Source organism: Bos indicus, chromosome 9 (assembly GCF_029378745.1).
Source record: "Bos indicus isolate NIAB-ARS_2022 breed Sahiwal x Tharparkar chromosome 9, NIAB-ARS_B.indTharparkar_mat_pri_1.0, whole genome shotgun sequence".
Classification (NCBI taxonomy): Eukaryota; Metazoa; Chordata; class Mammalia; order Artiodactyla; family Bovidae; genus Bos; species Bos indicus.
The window spans coordinates 48489275-48515999 of NC_091768.1; the positions used below are offsets into that span (position 1 = coordinate 48489275).

Genomic DNA, 26725 nt, shown 5'->3' on the forward strand with positions numbered 1-26725 from the left:
TCGATATGACTTAAATTTTCTCACCTCCAGGGCTGCTTAGTCTAGATGGCCAAAAATTTTGGCTAGATCATATCTTTAGGATTGCAAACATCTACCCATAGAACTAGGATGTTTCCCTCTATTTCTGAGAAAGAAACTGAGGCATTACCTCAATAGGAAACAATATTGTGGTTTCTAACTTTCCACCAGGTCCTCCTCCCATTATCTTAAATTCTATAGGTCTGTAGACAACGCCATCCCCTTTCGAAGCCAACTTCCCCTACAGATGGCCCCATTTTTGTTAAAAACTCTATTGTTCTCCCAGTCACCTAAGTTGAAAAGCTGAAAAGCATTTTTTGTCTCTTTGTTCTTACTGACCTCAAAAAGGCATCCTCATTCACTTGTTCCTTTGAAATCTCGTTGCTCTACTTTTTAGTCACTATTACTGCTGACTTGAATTACAGCTTCCTGCCTAGTACTGTGTTAAGTCTAATGCACTCCCTCAGAGCCACCAGATGAGCCTTTTAAGGTGGAGCAGGAAGAGCACAAGCTATCAAGTTAGAAAGGTCTAGACCTGAGCTCAATGTCCTTGGACAACATATTAAGCATATCTGAGCTCAGGTCCATCATCTATAAAGTGAAAAACAATGCTTATCTTGCATGACTTTGGTAAGAATCAGAGAGAGTGTGAGGCAAGTATGCTGCTGCTGCTGCTGCTAAGTCGCTTCAGTTGTGTCTGACTCTGTGTGACCCCAGAGACAGCAGCCCACCAGGCTCCCCTGTCCCTGGGACTCTCCAGGCAAGAACACTGGAGTGGGTTGCCATCTCCTTCTCCAATGCATGAAAGTGAAAAGTGAAAGTGAAGTCGCTCAGTCATGTCCAACTCTTAGCAACCCCATGGACTGCAGCCTACCAAGCTCCACCATCCATGGGATTTTCCAGGCAAGAGTTCTGGAGTAGGGTACCATTGCCTTCTCCAATTACCACAAATAGCATAATGTTTAACAAAGAATGGATATATAGTAAATGTAAATATTACTCTTATTGCACAGTCCCATTCTAAAACATTTCATGACTTCCCATTCTCTTCTTCTAACGTGGCTCTCCTGCTCTCATCTAATCTTATCAAAATGCTATTTGTGTTCAAATTCACATTCAAGATCCAGCTCAAGCACTACCTCGTTCAAAACTCCCTTCTCAACATCACCAAACTTCCCAAAGACACCACTGTTACAGATTCTTACAACCATGCAGCAGGTGTGTCCACTATTTGTCGTGATGGAATAATGATATAATAACTATTAATCTAGCTCTATGTTGAATGATGGAAACATCAAATTCTCTTGGTATAGGTTTTCTGTTTCTGAGTAGATCCATTGAGTGAATTTTTAAAAGAAAGGTATTGAAGTAGACGATAGCCCACTCTGCACCATCTCTGTGGCAGCCATAGCAACTGTGCATTTGGTTTTACAGAGACCACTCTTTTCTCCATTCCTTAATACTGAGGGTTTGAAAGTTGCTGGGAAGGAAGTGGGAACATTTGCAAAAGAGTCAAAGAAACTCCTAGGAGAAAAACAATCAAGATCACAATCTAGAATACCTCTGAGATGGAGGCTACCCTAGTGCAGTCAGATGAGAGGAAACACTCGCAGCTGAGAGAGGCCACAGTCCAGACAAGGCCTGGGAGAACTGAAGGAGGGCTGGTGACTATTGACAGGGGCTATAAATTCAGCCACCCTGGCAATATAGGCAGGTTCTTGGGTACAAGTTGTTGCATAAATTAAAGAGTTAAGTAACTGAAAAGCTGAAAGTGGGAAGGCAGGCCAAGCTGAGAATGAACTTGAGCCCCAGTTCCAGAGGTGAGTGACCAGACAGGATGGGGAGAGATTATTGGCAAAAATAGCCCCTAACACATGAGGCGATAGACTCATGAGGGAATAGAGATGATCATTTGCCAGCCTCATTTTCAGCAGAAATACAAAGACCCCAAAGACAGCAGCAGCACCAGGATTGCTCTACTACTTTCTGCAGTGCCTCAAACGGGGAGCAGCTATGGAATGCTCCAGCCTGAACAGGGCCCATGTGAGTGGGGCATCCCACAGTGGAGCCTATGGCTCCATCAATTGGATTGATCGGCCTGATCAAGTCTCTCAGTTTCCTGAGTTCATCACAAGATGGTGGTGTTTTGACAACGTCCAGTGAGGGGACTGCAAAGAAAGAGAACAGTTCTTCCTGTTAACTTGGGTATGTAACCCTTCTGAAGCTGTGATTTTATGTGAAGTTTTAATTACATCCTTAACACAAGGTAGATTAACTCCCTTCCAAACACACAGTTTTCTGAAAAATATTCCTTATTATATGTCAGCATTTTTTTTATTATTTAAGGCTATGTTTTACTTCTCTTACTTAGTTGATAATCCCTCAGGTGCATACATCATATAATATATAATACATTTAAATATAGACATTTTCTTATCATCCACATGATTTATTAACACAAATCACATATATAGGTATGCAATAACTATTTGGAGAATGTATGAATGAGTAACAATATACAGGACTTTCATGAAGGATCAATTTGGTATCATTTCAACATCTGTGTCTGTTCAATAATTTCACTTTTCCCTTCTGGTTCAATTTGGTCACAGGGTATCTGAAGATTAATGAATAAAATATTTATGAATTCTTTTAGAAAGGCAAATGAAAGATCAACATAATATTTCCTCTCTGCATAATAGAGCAAGAGAATTCCTAATATCCCTTAGGCATATTCATCCTAAAACTCTCATTTCATTTTGTCTGAAATATTCTTTTGATTTATTAATGTTGATTTAAAGAGTTGGCTAAGCATATCTTAGAAATTAGTGCTTCAGAGTAGATCTTTGACCATTTCTTAGGCTTTTATATCACAAAATTGTATGGACTACACTTTAAAAAAAAAAACTTTCTAATTTAAACACAAGTACTTAGGTAGCAGTGAGATGAAATGAACATCAATAATTTGGTAGAAAAACTGGTGATGATACATGTCATTCATTCATCTCATCCAGAGCATCAAAGTAAGCAGCTACCTACTCCTAGATTTTTTTCAAAGTAGTATTTAGACTTTTTGTTTGTTGTTTTAGCCACTGAGTCCTGTCCAATTCTCTGTGATCCCATAGGGATTTCCTAGGCAAGAATACTGAAGTGGGTTGCCATTTCCTTCTCCAGGGGATCTTCCCAACCCAGGATCAAATCCCCGTCTCCTGCATTGGCAGGTGGGTTCTTTACCATTGACCGACCAGGGAAGCTGCTAGTATTTACACAGTTGAATCCTAATTCAATTGTTATATATGTACAAACAGGGAATCAATAGACTTTGAGAATGTGAGTTTTACCCTGAATAGAAATAGCACTTATGTTAAAGTGCAGAGATAGTATTTGCCTTAAAGTAAACAAATAACATTTTTGGAGGACTTACTATGTACTAGACACTGTCTTTGAGCAGTAGAAAAGTTATATATTTAATTTTAATAGTGATTCTCTGATGTAGGCATTACTGTTTGCTTTAAATAGATAAGGTAATTGAGGCTCAAAGATGCTAAATGGTTAGCAGAAGTTTACAAAGGAAGATTTAATAAGCAGACCTTGGTATCAATAGACAGATGATTCTGATTCCAAAAATTTTGTCCTAAAATGAGAACAGAAGTGATTTCATAGTCTTCTATAATTGGCATAAAAATCTCAAGTAAAAACCCATCCTTTAATTCTGTGCTTGACAAGCCATCTTCTCAACCTAAAAAAGAAGTGACCTGACATAGGAAATAAATGGCACATACAATTTCATAAACTTCTAACTAGATATTAAAACATGTTAAATAAAGATGTATCATTCAAATAGAGCATTTTAAATTTTCACAATTGGGCTCATTTTTTTTGAAAAGACTAGTAGATTCTAGTACTAAGAAGATTCTGTGTGAATGCTTCTCAAGGTTTCCATGCCAATTAACCATCCAACAGACACACACACACACCACATATCTATTACAGTGCTGCTGTATATAAGAGATAACAAAAGATGCTGAAATAATATGATTGAATTAATTAAGCTATAAGCACTGTTTCAAAATTTGTTTTATATTTGTAAGGCATTAAGATTTTAAGAGGAGGCAATAATACAGCTTATACTTATAAAAAGTTGGATAGGTTTACAATATTTTTCTATGTTAATTCATTATCTCTTCGATCCTTAGGACAACACACTAAAATTTATTATTTCTATTTGACAAGTGAGGCTCAAAGAGGTTAATTAAGTAACTTGCTTAAAATAACAGTATTAGATAGGGTTAGAAATTGGATTCAGATGTTGGCTTCTGTTCTCTCTTGGTTTAATCTATTTGTGAAGGAAATGAAAGAATTTAGTTGACCAACTACATCATCTCAACCCGAAGTGGTATGTAGCACTATATATTAAAGTTTAAGAATAAACAATACATGTAACATTCTTTTCTGGTTTTGACTTAATCATGCCTAACTTTTAGCTCTGGGCTTCTCTGGTGGCTCACATGGTAAAGAATCTGCCTGCAGTGCAGGAGACCTGGGTTCGATCCCTGAGTTGGGAAGATCTCCTGAAGAAGGGAACAGCAACCCTCTTCAATATTCCTGCGTGGCGAATTCCATGGACAGAGGAGTCTGACCGGTGCAGTCTACAGGGTCACAAAGACTCAGAGATGACTGAGTCACACACACACACACACACATACACACAAAACTTTTACCTCTGGATGCTTAAGGATTCTTTTATATGCTTCTGACTATAGTCTTGGGATGTTCCTTTGTATATAATCTAATATTCTATGTATATGCATCTGTAAAATGAGGATTACAACTGTCCCCATGATGTTGTTACAAGGCAATAATAGCCCTAGGATGTAGTAAGCACTAAATAGATTTCACAATTAGGCTATTTTATAACAGAGATTGTCAATACAAATGATACCATGCAACAGGAACTAGATTCAAAGTTTATATGCAAAGTCATTGCTTGGATCAAATTTCCTAGGACTCTTATACTTCCTACGGTTCTTAATATTCACACTTTAATATGTGTATGCTCTTATTTCTACTAACAGAATCAGGTAATTTTTTTGGATTAAGCAAGAGAATTTCTGCATTGGTAACGAACCCATGGACTGTAGCCTCCCAGGCTCCTCCGTCCATGGTATTTTCCAGGCAAGAGTACTGGAGTGGGTTGCCATTGCCTTCTCCAAAGATACAGAGCTGGGTAATTTAAAAACAAAAAAGAGGGCAACATCTACTATGGTATATATTTATATGGAAAATATCAGTTATAATAGTTGTTTACTATATACAATGTAAATTTTATTATATAAGGTTGTCAATTTCTTTGCAATATTTTCCATCTATCTCAATTTTTAAATAAAATCCTCTAAAATTGAGCATGACACAAAAAGCTGAAATTTGTTTCTTACAAATCACAGTAGTGAAGAAGGAAAATCAGTTAAAATCTGGCAGAAGTATTGAGTCCAAAGGCTTCCCTGCTGGTTCAGATGCTCAAGAATCCACCTGCAATGCGGGAGATGTGGGTTCGATCCACAGATTGGGAAGATCCCAGTATACTTGCTTGGAGAATCCCCATGGACAGAGGAGCATGGCGGGCTACAGTCCATGGGGTCCCAGAGTTGGACATGACTGAGCGACTAAGCACAGCATATTGAGTCCAAAATTAATGAATTTTATAGTTAAATGTGTTGTTTATAAACGAATAGTTTTACAGTTACGTTTAGTAGACTGCCTACTCATTGGTAAAGAATCTGCCTGCAATGTAGGTGACCTGGGTTCAATCCCTGGGTTGGGAAGATCCCCTGGAGAATGCACTCCAGTATTCTTGACTGGAGAATATGATGGACTGAAGAGCATGGCAGGTTATGGTTATAGTTTAATGTGTCAAGTATTTATAAATAAATAGTTTATAGTTAACATTTCATAATGAAAATCTAGCAAAATTTTATATATATTTAGTATCTTCAGGTAATACATTATAAATGCTAATTATACTATTAATATTTCAGCCAGTATCACTCTTTCTAGTAAATAAATAAAAATATATAGCTTACTATTCAACAGCATCTAGATAGAAATTTATATAAATCCTTAATATACATGTTATATTGTTTGTTTTTATATAAGGCATATAAATATAAGCACTTAAATAAATGAAAATTTATATTACTATTTATTATTTTTAAATCTTTATTGTGTAAAGATTTAGTAAGGCCAAGATATCTTTTATCAATATTACATTTAACATTTATTAGAAATAAATTCCAAAATTATGAAAAGGAAAAATAAAATGCCTAAAATAAATTCCTAAAATTATGAATAAAAATGGAATAATACAGGAAAACATAGTTTTGATAGTACTTATGACCAGTCTCCTACCTCTCATTCTGTACTCTATACTCAATTACAGAATGTAGCCGAGTATTTTACTCTCAAAGCAAAATAGCCAGAAAACATATTTTGTACATTTTATAAATAGATCCACTCTGTCTTTCCATTTTAGAAACAGATCCAGTGAAGAGAAATACTGTCTTTTATAACAATTACCCTTGCTTCCCCAGGACTTTTCTGCAGTTTATTAGGAATATGTATCTGAGTAATATTTCTTATTATTTATAGGCCCTCAATGTCATCTCTTACTTTCTGTTTTTAATAATTTCAGTTACTATTTTATGTTGATTTTATTCTGAACTCCTATATGGTAAATAGTGTACATTTAAAATAATTGATTAATTGATATGTAAAACTTTTATTCCAGCTTTATCTTCCACTGTTTTCCAATCCATTTCTCTAATCCAGGACACTTAACAATATGTTAAACTTGCTGTTAGCCTTATTCTAACATGAGGACCAACTCCAGTTTAAAAAAAAAAAAAAAAGCAATTGCTTATTTTCTTCAGTTCAGTTCAGTCGCTCAGTCGTGTCCAACTCTGTGCGACCCCATGAATCTCAGCACACCAGGCCTCCCTGTCCATCACCAACTCCCGGAGTTCACTCAGACTCAATGTCCATCGAGCCAGTGATGCCATCCAGCCATCTCATCCTCTGTCGTCCCCTTCTCCTCCTGCTCCCAATCCCTCCCAGCATCAGAGACTTTTCCAATGAGTCAACCTTTGCATGAGGTGGCCAAAGTACTGGAGTTTCAGCTTTAGCATCATTCCTTCCAAAGAAATCCCAGGGCTGATCTCCTTCAGAATGGACTGGTTGGATCTCCTTGCAGTCCAAGGGACTCTCAAGAGTCTTCTCCAACACCACACTTCAAAAGCATGAATTCTTCGGCACTCAGCCTTCTTCCCAGTCCAACTCTCACATCCATACATGACCACAGGAAAAACCATAGCCTTGACTAGACGAACCTTTGTTGGCAAAGTAATGTCTCTGCTTTTGAATATGCTATCTTGGTTGGACATAACTTTCTTTCCAAGGAGTAAGCATCTTTTAATTTCATGGCTTCAGTCACCATCTGCAGTGATTTTGGAGCCCCCTAAAATAAAGTCTGACACTGTTTCCACTGTTTCCCCATCTATTTCCCATGAAGTGATGGGACCGGATGCCATGATCTTCGTTTTCTGAATGTTCAGCTTTAAGCCCACTTTTTCACTCTCCTCTTTCACTTTCATCAAGAGGCTTTTAGTTCCTCTTCACTTTCTGCCATAAGGGTGGTATCATCTGCATATCTGAGGTTATTGATATTTCTCCCAGCAATCTTGATTCCAGCTTGTGTTTCTTCCAGCCCAGCGTTTCTCATGATGTACTCTGCATATAAGTTAAATAAGCAGGGTGACAATACACAGCTTTGACGTACTCCTTTTCCTATTTGGAACCAGTCTGTTGTTCCATGTCCAGTTCTAACTGTTGCTTCCTGACCTGCATACAGATTTCTCAAGGGGCAGGTCAGTTGGTCTGGTATTCCAATCTCTTTCAGAATTTCCCACAGTTTATTGTGATCCACACAATCAAAGGCTTTGGCATAGTCAATAATGCAGAAATAGATGTTTTTCTGGAACTCTCTTGCTTTTTCCATGATCCAGCTGATGTTGGCAATTTGATCTCTGGTTCCTCTGCCTTTTCTAAAACCAGCTTGAACATCAAGAAGTTCATGGTTCACATATTGCTAAAGCCTGGCTTGGAGAATTTTGAGCATTACTTTACTAGCGTGTGAGATGAGTGCAATTGTGCGGTAGTTTGAGCATTCTTTGGCATTGCCTTTCTTTGGGATCGGAATGAAAACTGACCTTTTCCAGTCCTGTGGCCACTGCTGAGTTTTCCAAATTTGCTGGCATATGAGTGCAGCACTTTCACAGCATCATCGTTCAGGATTTGAAATAGTTCAACTGGAATTCCATCACCTCCACTAGCTTTGTTCGTAGTGATGCTTTCTAAGGCCCACTTGACTTCACATTCCAGGATGTCTTGCTCTAGGTCAGTGAGCACACCATCATGATTATCTGGGTCTTGAAGATCTTTTTTGTACAGTTCTTCTGTGTATTCTTGCCACCTCTTCTTGATATCTTCTGTTTCTGTTAGGTCCATACCTTTTTTGTCCTTTATCGAGCCCATCTTTGCATGAAATGTTCCCTTGGTATCTCTATTTCTCTTGAAGAGATCTCTAGTCTTTCCTATTCTGTTGTTTTCCTCTATTTCTTTGCATTGATCGCTGAGGAAGGCTTTCTTATTTCTTCTTGCTATTCTTTGGAACTCTGCATTCAGATGCTTATATCTTTCCTTTTCTCCTTTGCTTTTCACTTCTCTTCTTTTCACAGCTCTTTGTAAGGCCTCCCCAGACAGCCATTTTGCTTTTTTGCATTTCTTTTCCATGGGGATGGTCTTGATCCCTGTCTCCTGTACAATGTCATGAACCTCCCTTTGTTGGCTTCCCAGGTGGCTCAGTGGATAAAGAACCTGCCTGCAATTCAGGAGATGCAGGAGATGTGGGTTAAGTCTTTGGGTCAGGAAGATCCTGTGGAAAAAGGAATGGCTACCCACTCCAGTATTCTTACCTAAAGAATCCCATGGACAGAGGAGCCTGGTGTACTACAGTCTATAGGGTCATAAAGAGTTGGACACAGCTAAGCAGCTGAGCATGCACTCACATTCCCTTTGTAGTGGGCACTGTATTTGCTTTCCCAAATTGGATGACTCCTTACCTCTAAGATCTGCTTGGAAGTTCTTGTTTTTTTTTTTTTTCTTAATTTCAAGGTTACATTCATTGCTTCAATTCTATCCTGATGATCAGTACAAATGTGAAGTCATAAATCTCAGAATGTTGCAATTTCCAGACTCTGGAATGTTGAACTTTGCCCTCTTGTCAGAAAATTGGCCATCATCTTCTCTAGGTATTCTTGTCATTGACTATCACTTGAGGGACCCTCATTCTGAACAACACAGACTTTTGTTTAAATACACTTCCTCATACCCTCTGTGATTATTTACATACATAAGTAACTATGTAGCTATTAAATATACAATAAAGAGCTGAGGAAAACTGTGAACAGAAGTCTATTAATCCTTTACAAGTTTGTAGTACATGATCTCAGATCAATGCTTTGAAGATAAATTTTGATTTTCAGGATAGCAAGTCTTTTGATTCAATCTTACTTTTTCCAAGTGGAAGGTTTTAAAATTGACCTAAAAAATAACACAACTATGAAGGAAGTGCATTACTGCCATCTTTCATGTAAAAAACAGTTACTTAAAATGGAAACTTCATCTCTCTATCAGCTGTATATAAATGCTGATTATTTAATGTGCCAGTGAACAAAGGCAATTAAATGGAATCTTCCATGTTAATGGAAAATGGAGGTTGCCAAGTCATCTCAATTATTTATATTCAGATTCAACTTGCAGCTTAGTATATAAAGGAAGATTAATAGGTATATAAAGTGAAGAAATACAAGACCATTCTCTTATTCATGCCACATACTCATGTCCTTTTATTATTCATTAAATCAGTCATATACAAATGTAAATGTGTTGTGCTTATGACTTCATTACATACCCTGAAACATCTTATGGAAATATTTTCTGCCATATTCATTTACAATACAGACCACAAAACATTTCTTCTGTGGTAAAGACCAGAGTGAAAATATCAGTTATGCAAATAAACTTTGTGAAATGTTACACATTTTCAGCAAAATGCTAAGAAGTTATCTAAAGTCCCTGGTAAATATATATATTTGTCCTTGCTGTCACAAAATAGTGTGGAAAACAAGGGATTTTAACAAGAACTTGAAAGAGAATTTAGGAACTAGAACAACTAAAGAAATACAGTTTGAAATTAAAAATTAAAGTTGGAATATGATTTTTGTACTGATAAAGATACGAGATGCGATCAGTAAGACATCCACAGTCTTTTGATTTTGTCAGTTCCCTAAGTTCTTTGAGGAAACAGAAGTACTGACTTCATTACCACCCTGAGGTCCTGGTATAAAATCCAGAGTATTGTGTACAACATACTCATGAATAAAGCTGATCAAAGAAAGGATAATTAATTCACTATTGTGTTACTTTTTATACTTTTGATATTGTAGTGGCATATGAAATAAAACCACCCTTTTGAAAATGTCTTTATTGATTAAAAAATGGCAAGTTAGTTTGACCCATTGTCTGGCAAAGTCCTGTATTTATTCTCATTTCAACTGAATCAAATAAAGTAGCTACAGCTAATTAAGACAAGCAGACAGCAGCTAAGGCAGATTGTAATTCTAGCAACAAATGACAGCTTGCCGTTCATTCTTTATTTCTCTGCAGTACTATTTTCATTGACTTTTCTAAAGGTAAATCTTTGTACAGTAACAGAGTGATCACTTGTGCCCCCTTATTTCATTAGCTAACTCCCTGCTGTGGAGGTATATGCAGGACATTATGTTTTAAGTAAATCAAATGATGAAAGAAATAACAGTTTATGGATCATGGTCTGTTTTTATAAAGAAATAATGTTTAATTAGGAGGACACTGGAATTTAAATACATAAAGACTCACCTCCCTTCTAAATATCCTCCCTTCTTTTGTAAAAGAGAATGGGAACTACTCTAACTCACTAAATTTTCACTATTTAATCAAAAGCACTTCTAATTTTTTGTCTTTTCAAGTATTATTCTAGCAAATAATTGAGACTAGCCTAATTGGATTTTCTAAGTGATTGTATATCTTGATAATAAAATACTAGTAGGTAGATTAAAAAAAGCTCTCCAGAACACATTTGGGGAAATGATTAGAATACACATGCAGCATGATTAAAATAAATTAACCCACACATTTATTCAGGCACACAGTCATCCCTCATGATGAGCCCCTGCTTTGCATTGGTTACTGAACTTAGTCTAGGGCCTTCAAGAATGACAGACAAAACCTAATTCTGGCCTTGAAATAGCCTACAATCTATTGAGAAAGGGACATGAAAACAAACGAAAGTCCCAGAGTTAAATTTTAACATGAAGTTGTATATCAAATGCATAAATAAAGGTGCACATGCTTGAAATATCTAGAGGACTCAGAGTAAATTCATAGAAAATGCTACCTAAGTCCTGAAAATTACAGCCTGAGGAGGAATACACCAGACATTCAAGCAGGGGTAAGTGGTTCAGATGATGAGGATATTCTGTACTAAAATAAGGAGGTGTATCAGCACTGCTGATTCAGCCAGGGTGAGATGGTGAGATGGAAGAACAGAGAGTAGGCAAATATGAGGCTGGACAAATAGCAGAAGCCAGATCCTTGAAGGCCTTGAAGGCTTGGCAAATGAGCTAAAATTTCACCTAGCAAATGACAAGGAGTCACAGGTAATGTTTTGGTAAGATCACACTAGGAAAAAGGTAAGTGTAGGAGAGATGTTAGGAGTGGAATTCAGTGAGGAGACGACTCCAACAGCTAAGGGAGAGACCATCGGGTCCTTAATCAAGGCATAGCTCCGGGGGTGGAAAGAGAATACAGTTAAGAAAGATATTGATACAATAAATTTGACAGTGTTTGATTGTTGGATGGATGTGAAGAGAAGAGAAAGAAAATGAAAAAGTAAATATCTTAGAGTTTCAATTTCCAAAATCAATAACCTCCCTCTAGTAATTTGAATGACAAAGCCAATCAACAGTCATTATTGATATGTGTTGCAATAATAATGTATGTGTTGCAACCTTGTCAAGGAACACATGTAGTATTATATATCAACATTAAGAATGGTATTTGTAAGCTACCTGGATTACAGGTTTGTTAATTATTAAGATTCATGGCGTATTCACAAGGGAGGGGACATATGTATACCTAATGCCAATTCATGCTGATGTATGGCAGAAACCATCACAGTATTGTAAAGTAATTATCCTCTAATTAAGAAACAAAAAAAAGATGCATGGCATATTGGGAGCACTGGGAAGGAGTTCCAGGATATAGCTGAATTTAAAATTTACCTTGAGGTGTTTGTACTAGATTTTATTATCTTAACCTAAGATTGCTGGAAACTCAATAAATCAATGGTGAATTAACCATTGCCAAACTCTGATGAGTTCAAAAAAGTGAATTCCCACCCTATGGTAATTGTGCCTGGGAAAATAGACATCTGGTCAGAAGATGGGGTGAAATGCCATTTGATTATGGGGTAAAGGACAGTGATAATGTTCACTGAAGGGGACTTTCCCACTCCCAAGGGGATGGATATGTAAAATAATTAATAAAGGGTGAGCAGTAGAGAAAGGGTTTTAGGATGTGGGTTCATATCTGTGTTAGTTGCTCAACTGCGTCTGACTCTTTGCAACTCCATGGACTGTAGTCTGCCAGGCCCCTCTGTCCATTGGATTCTCCAAGGAGTTGGTAGCCATGTCCTTTAGGGAAGATCCTTAAAGCACTACCTGGCTGGCAGTTTGTGGGCATGGGGAAGAGTGGAAGAAAGGTGATGGGAGTTAAAAACAAAACTCTTATCTGTGTGAAGGAAGAGGGTTGGGCTTCCTTCCTTCCTGATGAGATCAGGCTTGGATGTACTATGTGACTTGGTTTCCTGATTGGGTTTATACCAAATAAAGATAAAGTTCTACTGAGCTACTACTAACATTAATACCTTTAACAAGATGTCCCAGACCATTGAAGAAGGAACTACAACTATGGGAGAAATAGTCTTGTATTCAAGTCACTTAGCAGATAAACACTTAGCCCAGGGGTCAGTTAAGGTGCTAAGTCAACCAGAAAAATTCTTATGAATCTCATTCATTGTTCCTTTTTATAGCTCACATATAAAGAAAGTGAAAGTCTAAGCACTGTGATCTTACATAGTGACAAATGACTATGATACTGATAATAATAGGTCTTGCTCCAACTCTAGGGATTTTGCTGATAATCTATTTCTTAATGGGACCATAGGGGGAAAAAAAAGAACAAGGGATATATAAACACTGAGATCTCATGAACTGACTAAAGGGAATGTTGCCAACTTTACAATGCTAGGCTATAATTCTTCCCTTTTCTAACTAGAATCCTCTTAATTTCCTTACTCTGTTCACAGAGCAAATAGCTTATTAATTTCTTTTCCTTTAATAACTAGGACAATGCTTACAATATAAACTTAAATGGAAAAGAAAGAGAATACTCATACAAGGTATAAATATACCAACATTTTTATACAGATCTCATACTGTTTTTTTTAATAAGCCTGCACTATTTATAATTAATTAACTTCATATAATAAAATATCTTACATATAATCTTTTATATTATACAATACTATATAATGAAAATATTTTAAAGATAATGTCAATTTTCCAAAAGGAAAATTGCAAAAAAAAAAAGTCATCAGTCTGCATCCATTTTAAAAGGTCTTTATTTTGATAGCAAATTTTATGTTTATTTCCAAAATACTTTGTGTTCCACGCTCTATTTATAAATATAAAAACATAAATAGCTGGCAGACATTTTTAGGTAAAAAATTTCCAGAAAATGCTCACATAGGGAAATTTATCTTCATTCATTTAAAAAATGTTCTCCTTTAAGCCTTCTGATGAAACTTATATTTTCCAGAAACTCAAATAAAAATATATAAATAAAGAGGCAATTATCTCTTATACTTTCTTTTTTTTTCTTATTTAAGATCTATTTGAAAAGTTATTTCATGACTACAACAAAGAAGAGAGTGTTGGCATTAAAAATTCTTCTGAAGATGTCAATATCTATGGATTATATACAATGCCCAGAATTTTCAATAAATAGGCTAATCATTTTCTCATCAGTGCATTTTTGTTCTATCACTTTTCCATTCCCACTAAATTACTTGTCAGTACAGAAGAAGGGCAGAACTGAGGAATGGACTAGAAAGAAAAAACCCAAACTGCATTCATCCTAACACTCTTGTCTTTTTGATCCATTTTATGAAAATCAATTCTCTCTGAGAGCCCTTACCTTTCTAGACAAGAAATTAATTTACCTTCCTTTGAATTTATCTTTCAATAGTCTACTTAAGTTATTTGAATTTTCAGGGGATGACATGTAGCACCATACAGGAATCACACAGAAATACAGAGTACAAAAGTAAGGCTGGATAATTTTTGTGATTCTGATATATATAAAAAAGGACACTAATTCTTGGACACATCAGTGGAAGTCTTAAAGTATGAAAGTGTTAAGACTGTCATGATACTTATTAATATACTTTACCTAAAACCATTCAACAACATTTTGAATAATGAATAACAAAATCCATCTTGAAATTAAAGAAAGGTAAAAGGAGTTAGAAAGCATATATGGAAAAATATATACATGATTAAAATAATATAAAAGGTAGTATATATTTTAATTTTTAAAAGTAACATTGTCTATTAGGTGCCAAAAGTTTGATTCACCATCTTAAAACTGGGGATAAACTATAATATTTGTAATTAATTCTTAGTTGTATTTTATTTTTAATCTGGATGTACTTCAGAGGAAAAATACCTTCATTTTTAGGTTATGTATTTTCCTCCCAATAAAGTCTCTCAAATATAACTTAAGATAAAACCAAATACTAGAACTAGTCGATCATCTATTTTTATACAAAGGAGTAGAATTCTCCTCATAAGTTTTTTTTTTTTTTTTAATTAATGTGGATATAAGACATTTTCAAATTCTAGTAGTTTATTTTATTTATTTTCACAGTCTCTGTGAAGAAACTCAGTTTGTACTACTAAATCTTCTTCAAAGGGAAAAGAAATAACAAATTTTCCCTTATTTTGCTACAACATTAAAAACATACTTTGAAGCCCCATTGAAACAATTAATGGGAACACTGCAACTATAATAGAAAAGGCTTTTCCACACATCAGGATAGAGGATGTTTCTGCTTACAAAGTTTCCATTTAGAAAGATACTTTTTAATGACCTAGGAAATACAAATATTGCCAAAGTACTGAGCTATTTTCTAAATTACAGCGGTAACTTTGTCTAAAGAAAATAGATTAATGAGAATTTATCAGACATTTAGAATTTGTTAAATAGTACAGTATAAAATTACTTGGTCCTATAAGATAGCCAGTAGCTACATTTGGCTATTGAGAACCTGAAGTGTGACTAGTCAGAACTAACACATAAAGTGCCAAGTACAAACCAACTTTCAAAGACTTAGTTAAAAAAAAGAATGTAAAATATCTCACTCATAATTTTATATTGACTGTATAAACAATGACATTTTTTGGTATAATGGGTTAAATAAAATAAATTAATAATATTGAAATTCATCTTTTGTGTATGCTTTTTAACATAGCTATAAGAAAATTTGAAATTATGTACCTATATTGCATTAGATTTTCATTGGGAGAACTGGTATAAGCAACTAAAGTTATGTAAGAATGTATCCTTTTATGGTTTATGCATTAATGTAGATTTTAGGTTTAAAACTAAGACTTGAAAATAACAAGTGTGATTACTGGTTAATCTGGAAACTTAAACAGTAAGTTCAGGGGAAAATTTTGTCATTTATATGACATCAGATATCAGAAATCAACATGGTGAAGAGTAACTGTATATTGGTAGTTAAGATTAGAGGATAACTTTCAGGTTAATATCTTCTTTTCAAGTCTCTAATTTATCCTATATATGGCACTAACTAACTAGAGAAATCCCTTACATTGTAGTATTTTAACAGTAGTTGTAATGCTTTTTGAGATACATGGATAAAAGTCTAAATTACCATGTAAAATAGATTTAGATAATTTTTGTTAATAGAATTATTTGCAACTGTGCTTCTGATAGCATGCCTTTAACACTGATAACTAAACCAAAGTTTGGATCCAGAGGATTCATAATTTATGTAATATTACTTTGAATTACACAAACTTATCTTTAAAGTGGGTATTCATACCGTCATAAATCCATCCAGCAAACCTGAATCGGGTTTCGGAGGTGCCTGCAACCGTTCCATGGACCACTTTTCAATGATGGAGGAGACTTGTGTATTTTCTGTATTTAATATTCTGAACCCTGTCATGTTAACACCACTGTATCGATAGGGTTCCACATCAAGAGCAAAGAGGTCCTAAAAGAAAATTTTCATTGTGTTAATATCAAGAGAAAATATTCATAGGCAAGTATAATTGAAATAATCATATATTCTTGCTCCCCTTAGGATAGTTAACACCACAGTGCTTCAAATGATGTTTAATGTCACAAATCACCAAGATTTAAATACACTTATTGTCATGTTTTGTCAGTGTGCATATATATATATATATATATATATATATATATACACACACTCTACTTAAACATGTACATATATATATATTATTCCAATTCCATTAATGGAACAATAGGCTTTTCTACAAACTTTCTGTAAAGTTTGCATAAGCTTTCTTCTCTATGTTAGGGATAGCTTGCCCTTAAATTTTATGCATTTGTGTTTTGCATTTAACTGACTATAAGTATGCAGAGTACATCATGAGAAACTCTGGGCTGGAGGAAGCACAAGCTGGAATCAAGATTGCCAGGAGAAATGTCAATGACCTCAAATATGCAGATGACAACACCCTTATGGCAGAAAGTGAAGAAGAACTAAAGAGCCTCTTGATGAAAGTGAAAGAGGAGAGTGAAAAAGTTGGCTTAAAGCTCAACATTCAGAAAACTAAGATCATGGCATCTGGTCCCATCACTTCATGGGAAATAGATGGGGAAACAGTGGAAACAGTGGCTGACTTTATTTTTCTGGGCTCCAAAATCACTGCAGATGGTGACTGCAGCCATGAAATTAAAAGACGCTTACTCCTTGGAAGGAAAGTTATGACCAACCTAGATAGCATATTCAAAAGCAGACATTACTGTGTCAACAAAGGTCTGTCTAGTCAAGGCTATGGTTTTCCCGTGGTCATGTATAGATGTGTGAGTTGGACTATAAAGAAAGCTGAATGCCGAAGAATTGAGGCTTTTGAACTGTGGTGTTGGAGAAGACTCTTGAGAATCCCTTGGACTGCAAGGAGATCGAACCAGTCCATCCTAAAGGAGATCAGTCCTGGGTGTTCATTGGTAGGGCTGATTTTGAATCTGAAACTCCAATACTTTGGCCACCTGATGCATTTGAAAAGACCCTGCTGCTGGGAAAGATTGAGGGCAGGAGGAGAAAGGGACAACAGAGGATGAGATAGTTGGATGGCATCACCGACTCAATGGACATGGGTTTGGGTGGACTCTGGGAGTTTGTGATGGACAGTGAGGCTTGGTGTGCTGCAGTTCATGGGGTTGCAAAGAGTCGGACACGACTGAGCGACTTAACTGAACTGAACTGACTATAAGTGTATTTCCATAACTTGCTTCTTTGATGATTGTCATTTTTGTGTTATTTGCCTTGCCTTTTATTTTTAAGAAATAAGTTATGATATATGGCTTCTAGCTTATTATATCAAAGCTGAGGGAAAAAAGTCACCAAAACTGGGCTTATCGGTTAGAGAACTCTGATAGTTCCACTCTACTCAGCAACTGCCCTACAAATAACCCTTTAGATTGTGGTTGTCCTTTCCACTCTCTATACAGTGAATGCTCTGGATCTGCCCTTTGGGTTCCCCAGGAGATAGAAGGTTAAAGCTGTCAGGGCAGTCAGATGTACTGGGAGAACATTCAAGATGTGGGACTTCTGCCCTCTTTGAGTTAGCATTAGTCATCCTTAGATATTGAGGACAACAATATCAATAATGAGAACCACTGAGAATTAGGCAGGGCAAGATCAATGCCATCAGGCCTGGGCTGGGCATAGCTTGCCTTAGATCCAGACAACTGTACAGACTAGATGAAGTTAAGTGAAGTGAAAGTTGCTCAGTTGTATCTGACTCTTTGCAATCCCATAGACTATACAGTCCACAGAAGTCTTCAGGCCAGAATACTGCAGTTGGTAGCCTTTCCCTTCTCCAGGGGATTTTCCCAACCCTGGTCTTCCACATTGCGGGTGGATTCTTTACCAGCTGAGCCACAAAGGAAGCCCTAGACTAGATATAGGAACTAAATTCACTGAAGAGAAGCTGACACTAGCCTGAGTTCTGCTGTGTGCTGTGAAAAAAATAAGGAACTTTCAGGTTTTTAATATTCAAAGTTTGCAGTCTAGCCAAGGAGAGTCTCTCTCTCTTTGGCTATATATACGGCTATATGTATGGCTATATATATAGACACACACATAGCAATGCAATATATGCTAAGGGACAAAAGAGCACAAGTGCAAGCAGTCAGAAGCAAGACAAATGATTTTCAATCAATTTTTATAGTCAGGAACAGCTTCATAGAGCAGATGGGATCTGAGCTGCCATTAAAGAATGGCCATGCTTTTGATAGGCAAAAGGAGACCAAATGTCAATAGAGACACAAAAATTAGAAAATATAAAAATTACTCAGGAGACTAAACCATTTTTGTCCATAAGAGAATTCATAAAGGAGAACAGCAACAAAAGAAAGTAGGGAAGTTAGGTTAGATTCAAACTATAAAAGGCCTTCAATTATAAGCTAATGAGTTCTATATATACTAGTTTTTTTTTTACCCATTTTTTTTTCCTTTTTAAGAGATACTTTTGATTTCCCAAAATCTTATGATTATGGTATAACTGAGTTGCAAAGCATTGAAATATAATTTGCTGACAAGTGAAGGCTCCTACTCATTCTCCATCAGCCCATGACTAAGTTTCCCATGGGCTGCAAAAAGCCACCTGGTAAGAAGTAATAAAGAGATACAGCAGAGTTAACCTTAGTATTTACCGGTAAAATACAACCTACTGTGTGAAGCATCTTTATTGGAGAAGAATTGTTTTTATAAGAAGCTACTGTGATCAACTAAATTTTAATAATTTGTTCTGATAAATTTAAGACTCCTAAAAGCAAGAAGATCAACTGGAAAACTTTTGAGTTAACAATGAAAGAGCATTGGTGATATTGGTGATTGCAAGAAGAAGATGCATACTAGTGACATTACCCTAAGCCTGGCATGCTGCAGCCCATGGGGTAGCAAAGAGTCTAACATGACCGAGTGGCTGAACTGAATTGAACTGAGAGACACTACAGAGGAAAAATCAGTAGAATTTGTTGGGGATACAGGAGTCAAAGATAATAGAAGTTTTGAGAATTCAGAAGATGAGTCAATTGAGAGGACAATGCATTAAGGTTTAAATAACTTGAAATTATATTAAAGCCACAACAATTAGGAATGCTCTGCAATGCAGCAATATACAACAATTTGGGAATGTTACAGATGGGCATTTAGATCTCAGCTGAACAAAGGTAATGATTAAATCTATAAAAACATACCACTTTTGAAGAAAATAATTGAAGAAGATAAAAGAAAATAAGATACAGGCCCAAACTTGGAATACTCTCGTACTGGGAGGCGGGCAGGAGAGAACTAGGGACAGAGACAGACACCAGTTTCACAGTGAATGGAAAACCAGGTAATGTGTTGGTAAGAAATAGAGCTAAGAGTAAGTAGGTTTGATAAAAACCAAAAGTCAGGTTTGCATGCATAATAAGAAAAAACTGTGTAGTGAGTATTAAAGACAAAAGATAAAGGTAATATTCAATTTGCTATGTGCAAATTAGCTCATATATACTTAAAAAATCCAACTTAACATATGCAAAAACAAAGTAGAAATTTAATCTACTAAAGGAGCAGCTTAAATAAATGTGATTTTTGTTAAGTCAATAGAGCTAGCAACATAAGAATTTATGCTTTTCTAAAACATTGATTTCTCAGCAAACTAATCTTAAAATCCATGATGTCCTGAAAGTCTTCTAAGCAATATAAAAATAAGACACATTATTTTGAATTGATATCTGAAATTATATTATTTTAAAATCATCAGCTTCCCACCAAGAATCATTAGTTATCTGTGATGATAATTCCTCTTGGGTTTTATCAAAATAAAATAAATTCTAACTATAAAAGTGCTGCCATTATATTACTTCTTCCCACTCAAAACCCATTTTTCAGCCTGAAATTCATTATAAGAAACTTTAGAATATTATGTTTATATTTTTCAAAAATTACTTACCAGTGTGGTAAAGATATAATGGTAGTATTCTGTCATCATTCCCATAGCTAATGCCTAAGAAGTAAAAAATTAAATATTAAAATATTAACATTGAAGGTACATATTACATGAAATACATTATGTCAATAAGACAAATGAGAAGAAAATAGTTAATATATAATGAAGAATCAGTGTATAATATTCAGGTTACATTAAAATTGGGTCAAATTAAGTCTTTTTTCCATAGTTAAAGAAGATTAGTGGTTAGGAAGAAATTTCTGAACTAGTTCTCTTGATAGAAAAGCTATTATTTGAATATTTGCAATTGTAAGGCTTATAGCTTTACATATTAAAAGAGGCATTAAATTTGAAACAAAACCTGAAATTAGCACGTCCTAGTTCATTATGTTTGTAATGTCCCTACTACAAATATCATAATAAGGAACACATTTTATTTTGTTGAAAAGTGTTACTCGGTAAGGAAAAGAGTGTTTCAAAGTACAATACCAACAGAATTTTTTTTTTAGCATTTTAGACATTTTCTTAGTATTAATGAAACAAAGGTAAATCACCACTGTACAGATAAAGTGGGTTTTTTTTGCTTTTAATTAATAGAACAATTGAAATTTACTATATTTTATTTCACACTTCTACAGCCCTTGTCAATTTTAGGCCATCATTCCTAAAACAAGGGCTTCTGGAGTAGAACTTCCAGTCATAAGCGTCAATTTCCTCTCTGAAAATAGAGAATGCATTTGAAATAGCTGTTTTATCAGTGAACAGTATTTGGTGATGATAGTTGAAAAATGATGCCTTTTTGAGCTGAATGAAGAGCTCTTAGTAAACAAGTATTCTCAGGTGCATCTAACACTCTTCTACAAACAACTAACTACTCAAATTGGTTTACTAAGTGGCTGCCCTAGCTACATCCTCTGCATTCCATGTTCATAGGTGCGTATTAACCAATTAGGTCTAATAAAATTTGTGTTTCTACAAATTAATATCTATCAGTCAAGAAAAGATAGATGCTTTTCAAAAATTTTGGGGGACATATAAAATCTACTTTTTAAAAAGGGAGAAACATTTGTTAGTGAAAGTTGGCATCAAAGAATTTAGCAGAGGAAAGGAACTTAGAAAGTGTGATATTGTGATTTATAATAAGAAAATATGTATTTAGTCTTCATTCCCACTTCTGGCACAGAGCTCCAGAAACTCTTGGAATTTCCCAAATGATAAAAGCAATGGGAACAACTTTTGTTATTATAGTTGGTCTCTTTTCTTCATTTCCTGAAATTACTTCAGAGCCATAAAAGTGAAATGAATGCCTTGTTATTTTTGACAAGCACATTTAAATCACAACTGAGTTTATGTGAAAAGAGGTGATTTGGGGAAATCCCCTAAAGATTGCAGGTGCAGGAGGGGGTTGCTTATTGTCAGGAAAGCAACCTTGTTAAAGGAAAGTAGGAACTTTCAGTCCTGTCCCCCTCTACCCCCTTAACTCTTGGAAGGGAAGAGGGGCTGGAGATAGAGTTCAATCACCTCAAGGCAATGATTCAATCAGTCATGCCTATGTACTGAAGAAGTGAAGTCGCTCAGTCGTGTCCGACTCTTTGCGACCCCATGCACTGTAGCCTACTACTGCTCTCCATCCATGGGATTTTCCAGGAAAGAGTACTGGAGTGGGTTGCCATTTCCTTGTCCAGAGGATTTCCTGACCCAGGGATCGAACCCAGGTCTCCCACACTATACGCAGACGCGTTACCGTCTGAGCCACCAGGGAAGTCTCAGGAATGCCTATGTACTGAAGCCTCCATAAAAACCTAAAGGAGAGGATCTGGAGAGCTTCCAAATTGAAGAACATGTGACTATGCAAGGAGAGTAGATTTTTCAGATGTGGCATGGAAGCTCCTTTTCCTCTCCCCATATTTTGACCTATGCACCTTTTCTATCTGCTTGTTACTGAGTTATATCCTTTCATAATAAACTGGGAATCTGGTAAGAAAAATGTTTCTGTGAGCTGCTCTAGCAAGTTAAAAAAACCTGCTGCTGCTGCTGCTAATTCGCTTCAGTCGTGTCCGACTCTGTGCGACCCCATAGACGGAAGCCCACGAGGCTCCCCCGTCCCTGGGATTCTCCAGGCAAGAACACTGGAGTGGGTTGCCATTTCCTTCTCCAATGCATGAAAGTGAAAAGTGAAAGGGAAGTCGCTCAGTCATATCCGACTCTTAGCGACCCCATGGACTGCAGCCTACCAGGCTCCTCCATCCATGGGATTTTCTAGGCAAGAGTACTGGAGTAGGGTGCCATTGCCTTCTCCTAAACAAACCTAAGAAGGGGATTTTAGAAATGTCCAATCTATAGCCAATGGGTCAGAAGCATAGGTGATAACCTGGATCTGTGGTTGGCATCCGAGGTGGTGGGGGAGCGGGGAGAAAGACGGTCTTATGTTAATAGAACTAAGCCCTTAACCTGTGGAGGCTGATGCTATCTCTGGATAGACAATGTCAAAGTTGAGTTGGATTGTAGGACAATGAGTTTGTGGTGTGGGGAACACCCTCCTCTACCCTCCACAAGCACAGCTGAATTGGATGTACAGCCTTTAGGAAACAAATAATGTTTCCTGAATTGATCACAATAAACTGTGGAAAATTCTGAAAGAGATAGGAATACCAGACCACCTGACCTGCCTCTTGAGAAATTTGTATGCAGGTCAGGAAGCAACAGTTAGAACTGGACATGGAACAACAGACTGGTTCCAAATAGGTAAAGGAGTGTTAAGGCTGTATATTGTTACCCTGTTTATTTAACTTCTATGCAGAGTACATCATGAGAAACGCTGGACTGGAAGAAACACAAGCTGGAATCAAGATTGCTGGGAGAAATATCAATAACCTCAGATATGCAGATGACACCACCCTTATGGCAGAAAGTGAAGAGGAACTAAAAAGCCTCTTGATGAAAGTGAAAGTGGAGAGTGAAAAAGTTGGCTTAAAGCTCAACATTCAGAAAACGAAGATCATGGCATCCGGTCCCATCACTTCATGGGAAATAGATGGGGAAACAGTGGAAACAGTGTCAGACTTTATTTTTTGGGGCTCCAAAATCACTGCAGATGGTGACTGTAGACATGAAATTAAAAGACACTTACTCCTTGGAAGGAAAGTTATGACCAACCTAGACAGCATATTCAAAAGCAGAGACATTACTTTGCCAACAAAGGTTCGTCTAGTCAAGGCTATGGTTTTTCCTGTGGTCATGTATGGATGTGAGAGTTGGACTGTGAAGAAGGCTGAGCGCCGAAGTTTGATGCTTTTGAACTGTGGTTTTGGAGAAGACTCTTGAGAGACTCTTGAGAGTCTCAGTCCATTCTGAAGGAGATCAGCCCTGGGATTTCTTTGGAAGGAATGATGCTAAAGCTGAAACTCCAGTCCTTTGGCCACCTCATGCGAAGAGTTGACTCACTGGAAAAGACTCTGATGCTGGGAGGGATTGGGGGCAAGAGGAGAAGGGGACGACAGAGGATGAGATGGCTGGATGGCATCACTGACTCAATGGACGTGCGTTTGAGTGAACTCCGGGAGTTGGTGATGGACAGGGAGGCCTGGCGTGCTGCGATTCATGGGGTCCCAAAGAGTCGGACACGACTGAGCGACTGATCTGATCTGATCTGATATGAGCCAAAAATAAACAATTATATGAGCCAATAACACTGATAAAGTTTGCATTTAAGCAAAATGAGAGAAAATGTTTATAAATAAAAATTTACAAGATTATCTTTGTAGAAGGTATTCATTGTTCCTGATGGATATGCAGTAAAAGTTTCTCAACTTCAGAACTACTCAGTGACAGCTCAGCATCACCCATGTCAATATTTTTTACTTTATGAATTCAATAGTCATAGAAATATATAGAGAGATATATGAAAGAAATAGCAATTCAGATGTATAACTATAAATAACAGTTACATAATGCCTAAAAAGTGTTAGGTACTATTCTAAGCACACTGCACATTTTAATCAATTTAAGCTTCATTAAAAAACCTATGAAGTAGCTCCTATTATCATACTTATTTTACGGGTGAAGAAACTAAGACATAATAAGAATGAATAAATTAGCCAACAAATTGAGAGAGCATGTAAAGATGAACTCCAGGTCTTTAACTCCTGGAGCTGGTATATGCGGTGTAATCTATGCCTTTTATAAAGTAGTATATTTTATATTCCCAAAGATATAGATTCATTTTACAATCTATACATTCTAAAATTTTGGCTGTTTCCTCCTTGATAATTTGAAAACCTGGGAATCTCAGGCCAATATTGGAAATTGTGTTTTGGAGGACAGTGGGATACAGTTAAGGAGACAGTGTTCTGCACCGGCTGGAGGTTTCTTCCTCGTCTTCTTGAGAAGAAAACTGTAAGGAATAACTGAGGACTGTGTGTGCCTTTCATTGATCTCCCTTAAGTCTTTGATACTGAAAACAAGAGTCAGTTATGGACTTTGAACTGAGATCTAAGTAGAGAAGTTTAGCTATAACATGAACAAAAGTGAACAACTGGGATACTCTCTCGGAAGGTGAGCTAGTAATTTCCAATGGGAATTTAAAAAGAACTTGCACTCTATCTTCTTTTATTTAAAGCCTTTAGGTCTTGTTAGTACTATATTTGAATGAACTATATGCACACTTCAGATCTCATGAAAAAGAATAAAATCATCTTCTTCTTATGGATAAATAAGAGAGACCACAATAGAAAATTGTTTGTGCCATGTCACCCTCTTGGAAAGAAACACCACAGATTAACTTTTCCAAAATAAAAATATTGTTAGAATTCCCCAACATTTAACTGATGTAGTGTTAACAATATCATATGACAAATTAACACACACAGTTATTCAGGCACACAATTTGCAGCCAGTTTATCCTTCACGTTATATCTGGACATTAGTGTCATCATTGTTTAGTTGCTCAACCATGTCCGACTCTTTGTGACCTTATGGACTGTGGCCCTCCAGGCTTCCTCTGTCTGTGGGATTTCCCAGGCAAGTATACTAGAATGGGTTGCCATTTCCTTTTCCAGGGGTCTTCCTGACCCAGGGATAGAACCCATGTCTCCTGCTTGGCAGGCAGATTCTTTCCCACTAAGTCACCTGGGAAGCCCATGAGTTACATAGCTTAAGGTTAACAATTGCAGTGGTAGACTTTATACATCTTTCTTGAAATTTTATTTTATTTTACTTCTTGCTGCTGCAGCAGTTTCTTTGCTCCCGCTTTTACATTTTCCAGGCTAAAAAATTTGATTTCACATTCTCTGATATAGACTTCAAAGTTCTGGGTTGCTATTTCTTTCTGTGATAGAATGTCCTCCTGAGATTTTACTGCACATCATCTTGGCCCTACCATAGAGGATTCTCTTTGGCAAATCTGAGAAGAGTGGAATCTCTTGCTATTAACGCATGTATAACAATGAGTGCCCTGAATCTGCCTCAGAGGAAATCTAGCCAGGCCCAGGCTTCACTCACTTTTAAAGCTTTAAGCCAGGAAAACTTCAAATTCAAAGTTGCTCCAAATTTAGTAAGAGCTATGTTAGTTTAAATTAAACAAACAAAAATCTCTTTGTATGGATATTCCTAATATTTGTTCTTGGAGTAAACCAGACAAGCTGAAAGTTCCATTTATGCCTGTTATTCAACTCTTAAACCATTTCTTTGGAGTTTCGTCATTAGCCAGTGTTGAGGAATCTCAGAACAATTTCATAAGTCATAAAGTGAAGTCCTATTAAATGTACTGCTACATTTACAAAAAAATAAGCTATTTACTTTATTTTTGAATTGGTTTCTGGACTAACTGAGATCCATATATGAGACAAATGCTTTCTGGGACAAGGTAAGTTTTTAAAAATAACCTCACCATATGTGATCTGCCAGTGTTATAGAATCGAAAAGCATGCTTTCTATGTGAAAGTGTTATTCTGACTTCAACTTAACTTTCATATTCTCATTTTACTTTTGTTCTGATTTTTCACCTACTAATCTTGTTAAAATTACATAATTTTACTGTTTAATATATTTTGAATACAACTTTAATTTTGTTTTCATTTTCCAAAATAGCAGGTTACATATCAGAAAGCAAATATAAAATAATGGATAAATCAATAAAAGAAAGAATGGAAATTCTGTTAAAAAGTGATGGATATTCTCACCTTTCAAACACCAAAATAAGTCAGAGTTAATTACTC

General features: G+C 36.2%; 1 protein-coding gene across 8 annotated transcripts in view; it reads right to left on the reverse strand.

Moving 5' to 3' along the window:
• The window catches only part of GRIK2 (glutamate ionotropic receptor kainate type subunit 2), a 733346-nt gene that overhangs the window by 360688 nt on the left and 345933 nt on the right, over nt 1-26725 (reverse strand). For all 8 annotated transcript variants that reach the window (XM_070796035.1, XM_070796030.1, XM_070796031.1 and 5 more), the window contains 2 exons: nt 20514-20567; nt 16361-16534 (listed from right to left, as the gene is read on the reverse strand). In XM_070796035.1, coding sequence (XP_070652136.1) covers nt 16361-16534; nt 20514-20567 — 228 coding nt within the window. The remainder of the gene's footprint in view (nt 1-16360; nt 16535-20513; nt 20568-26725) is intronic.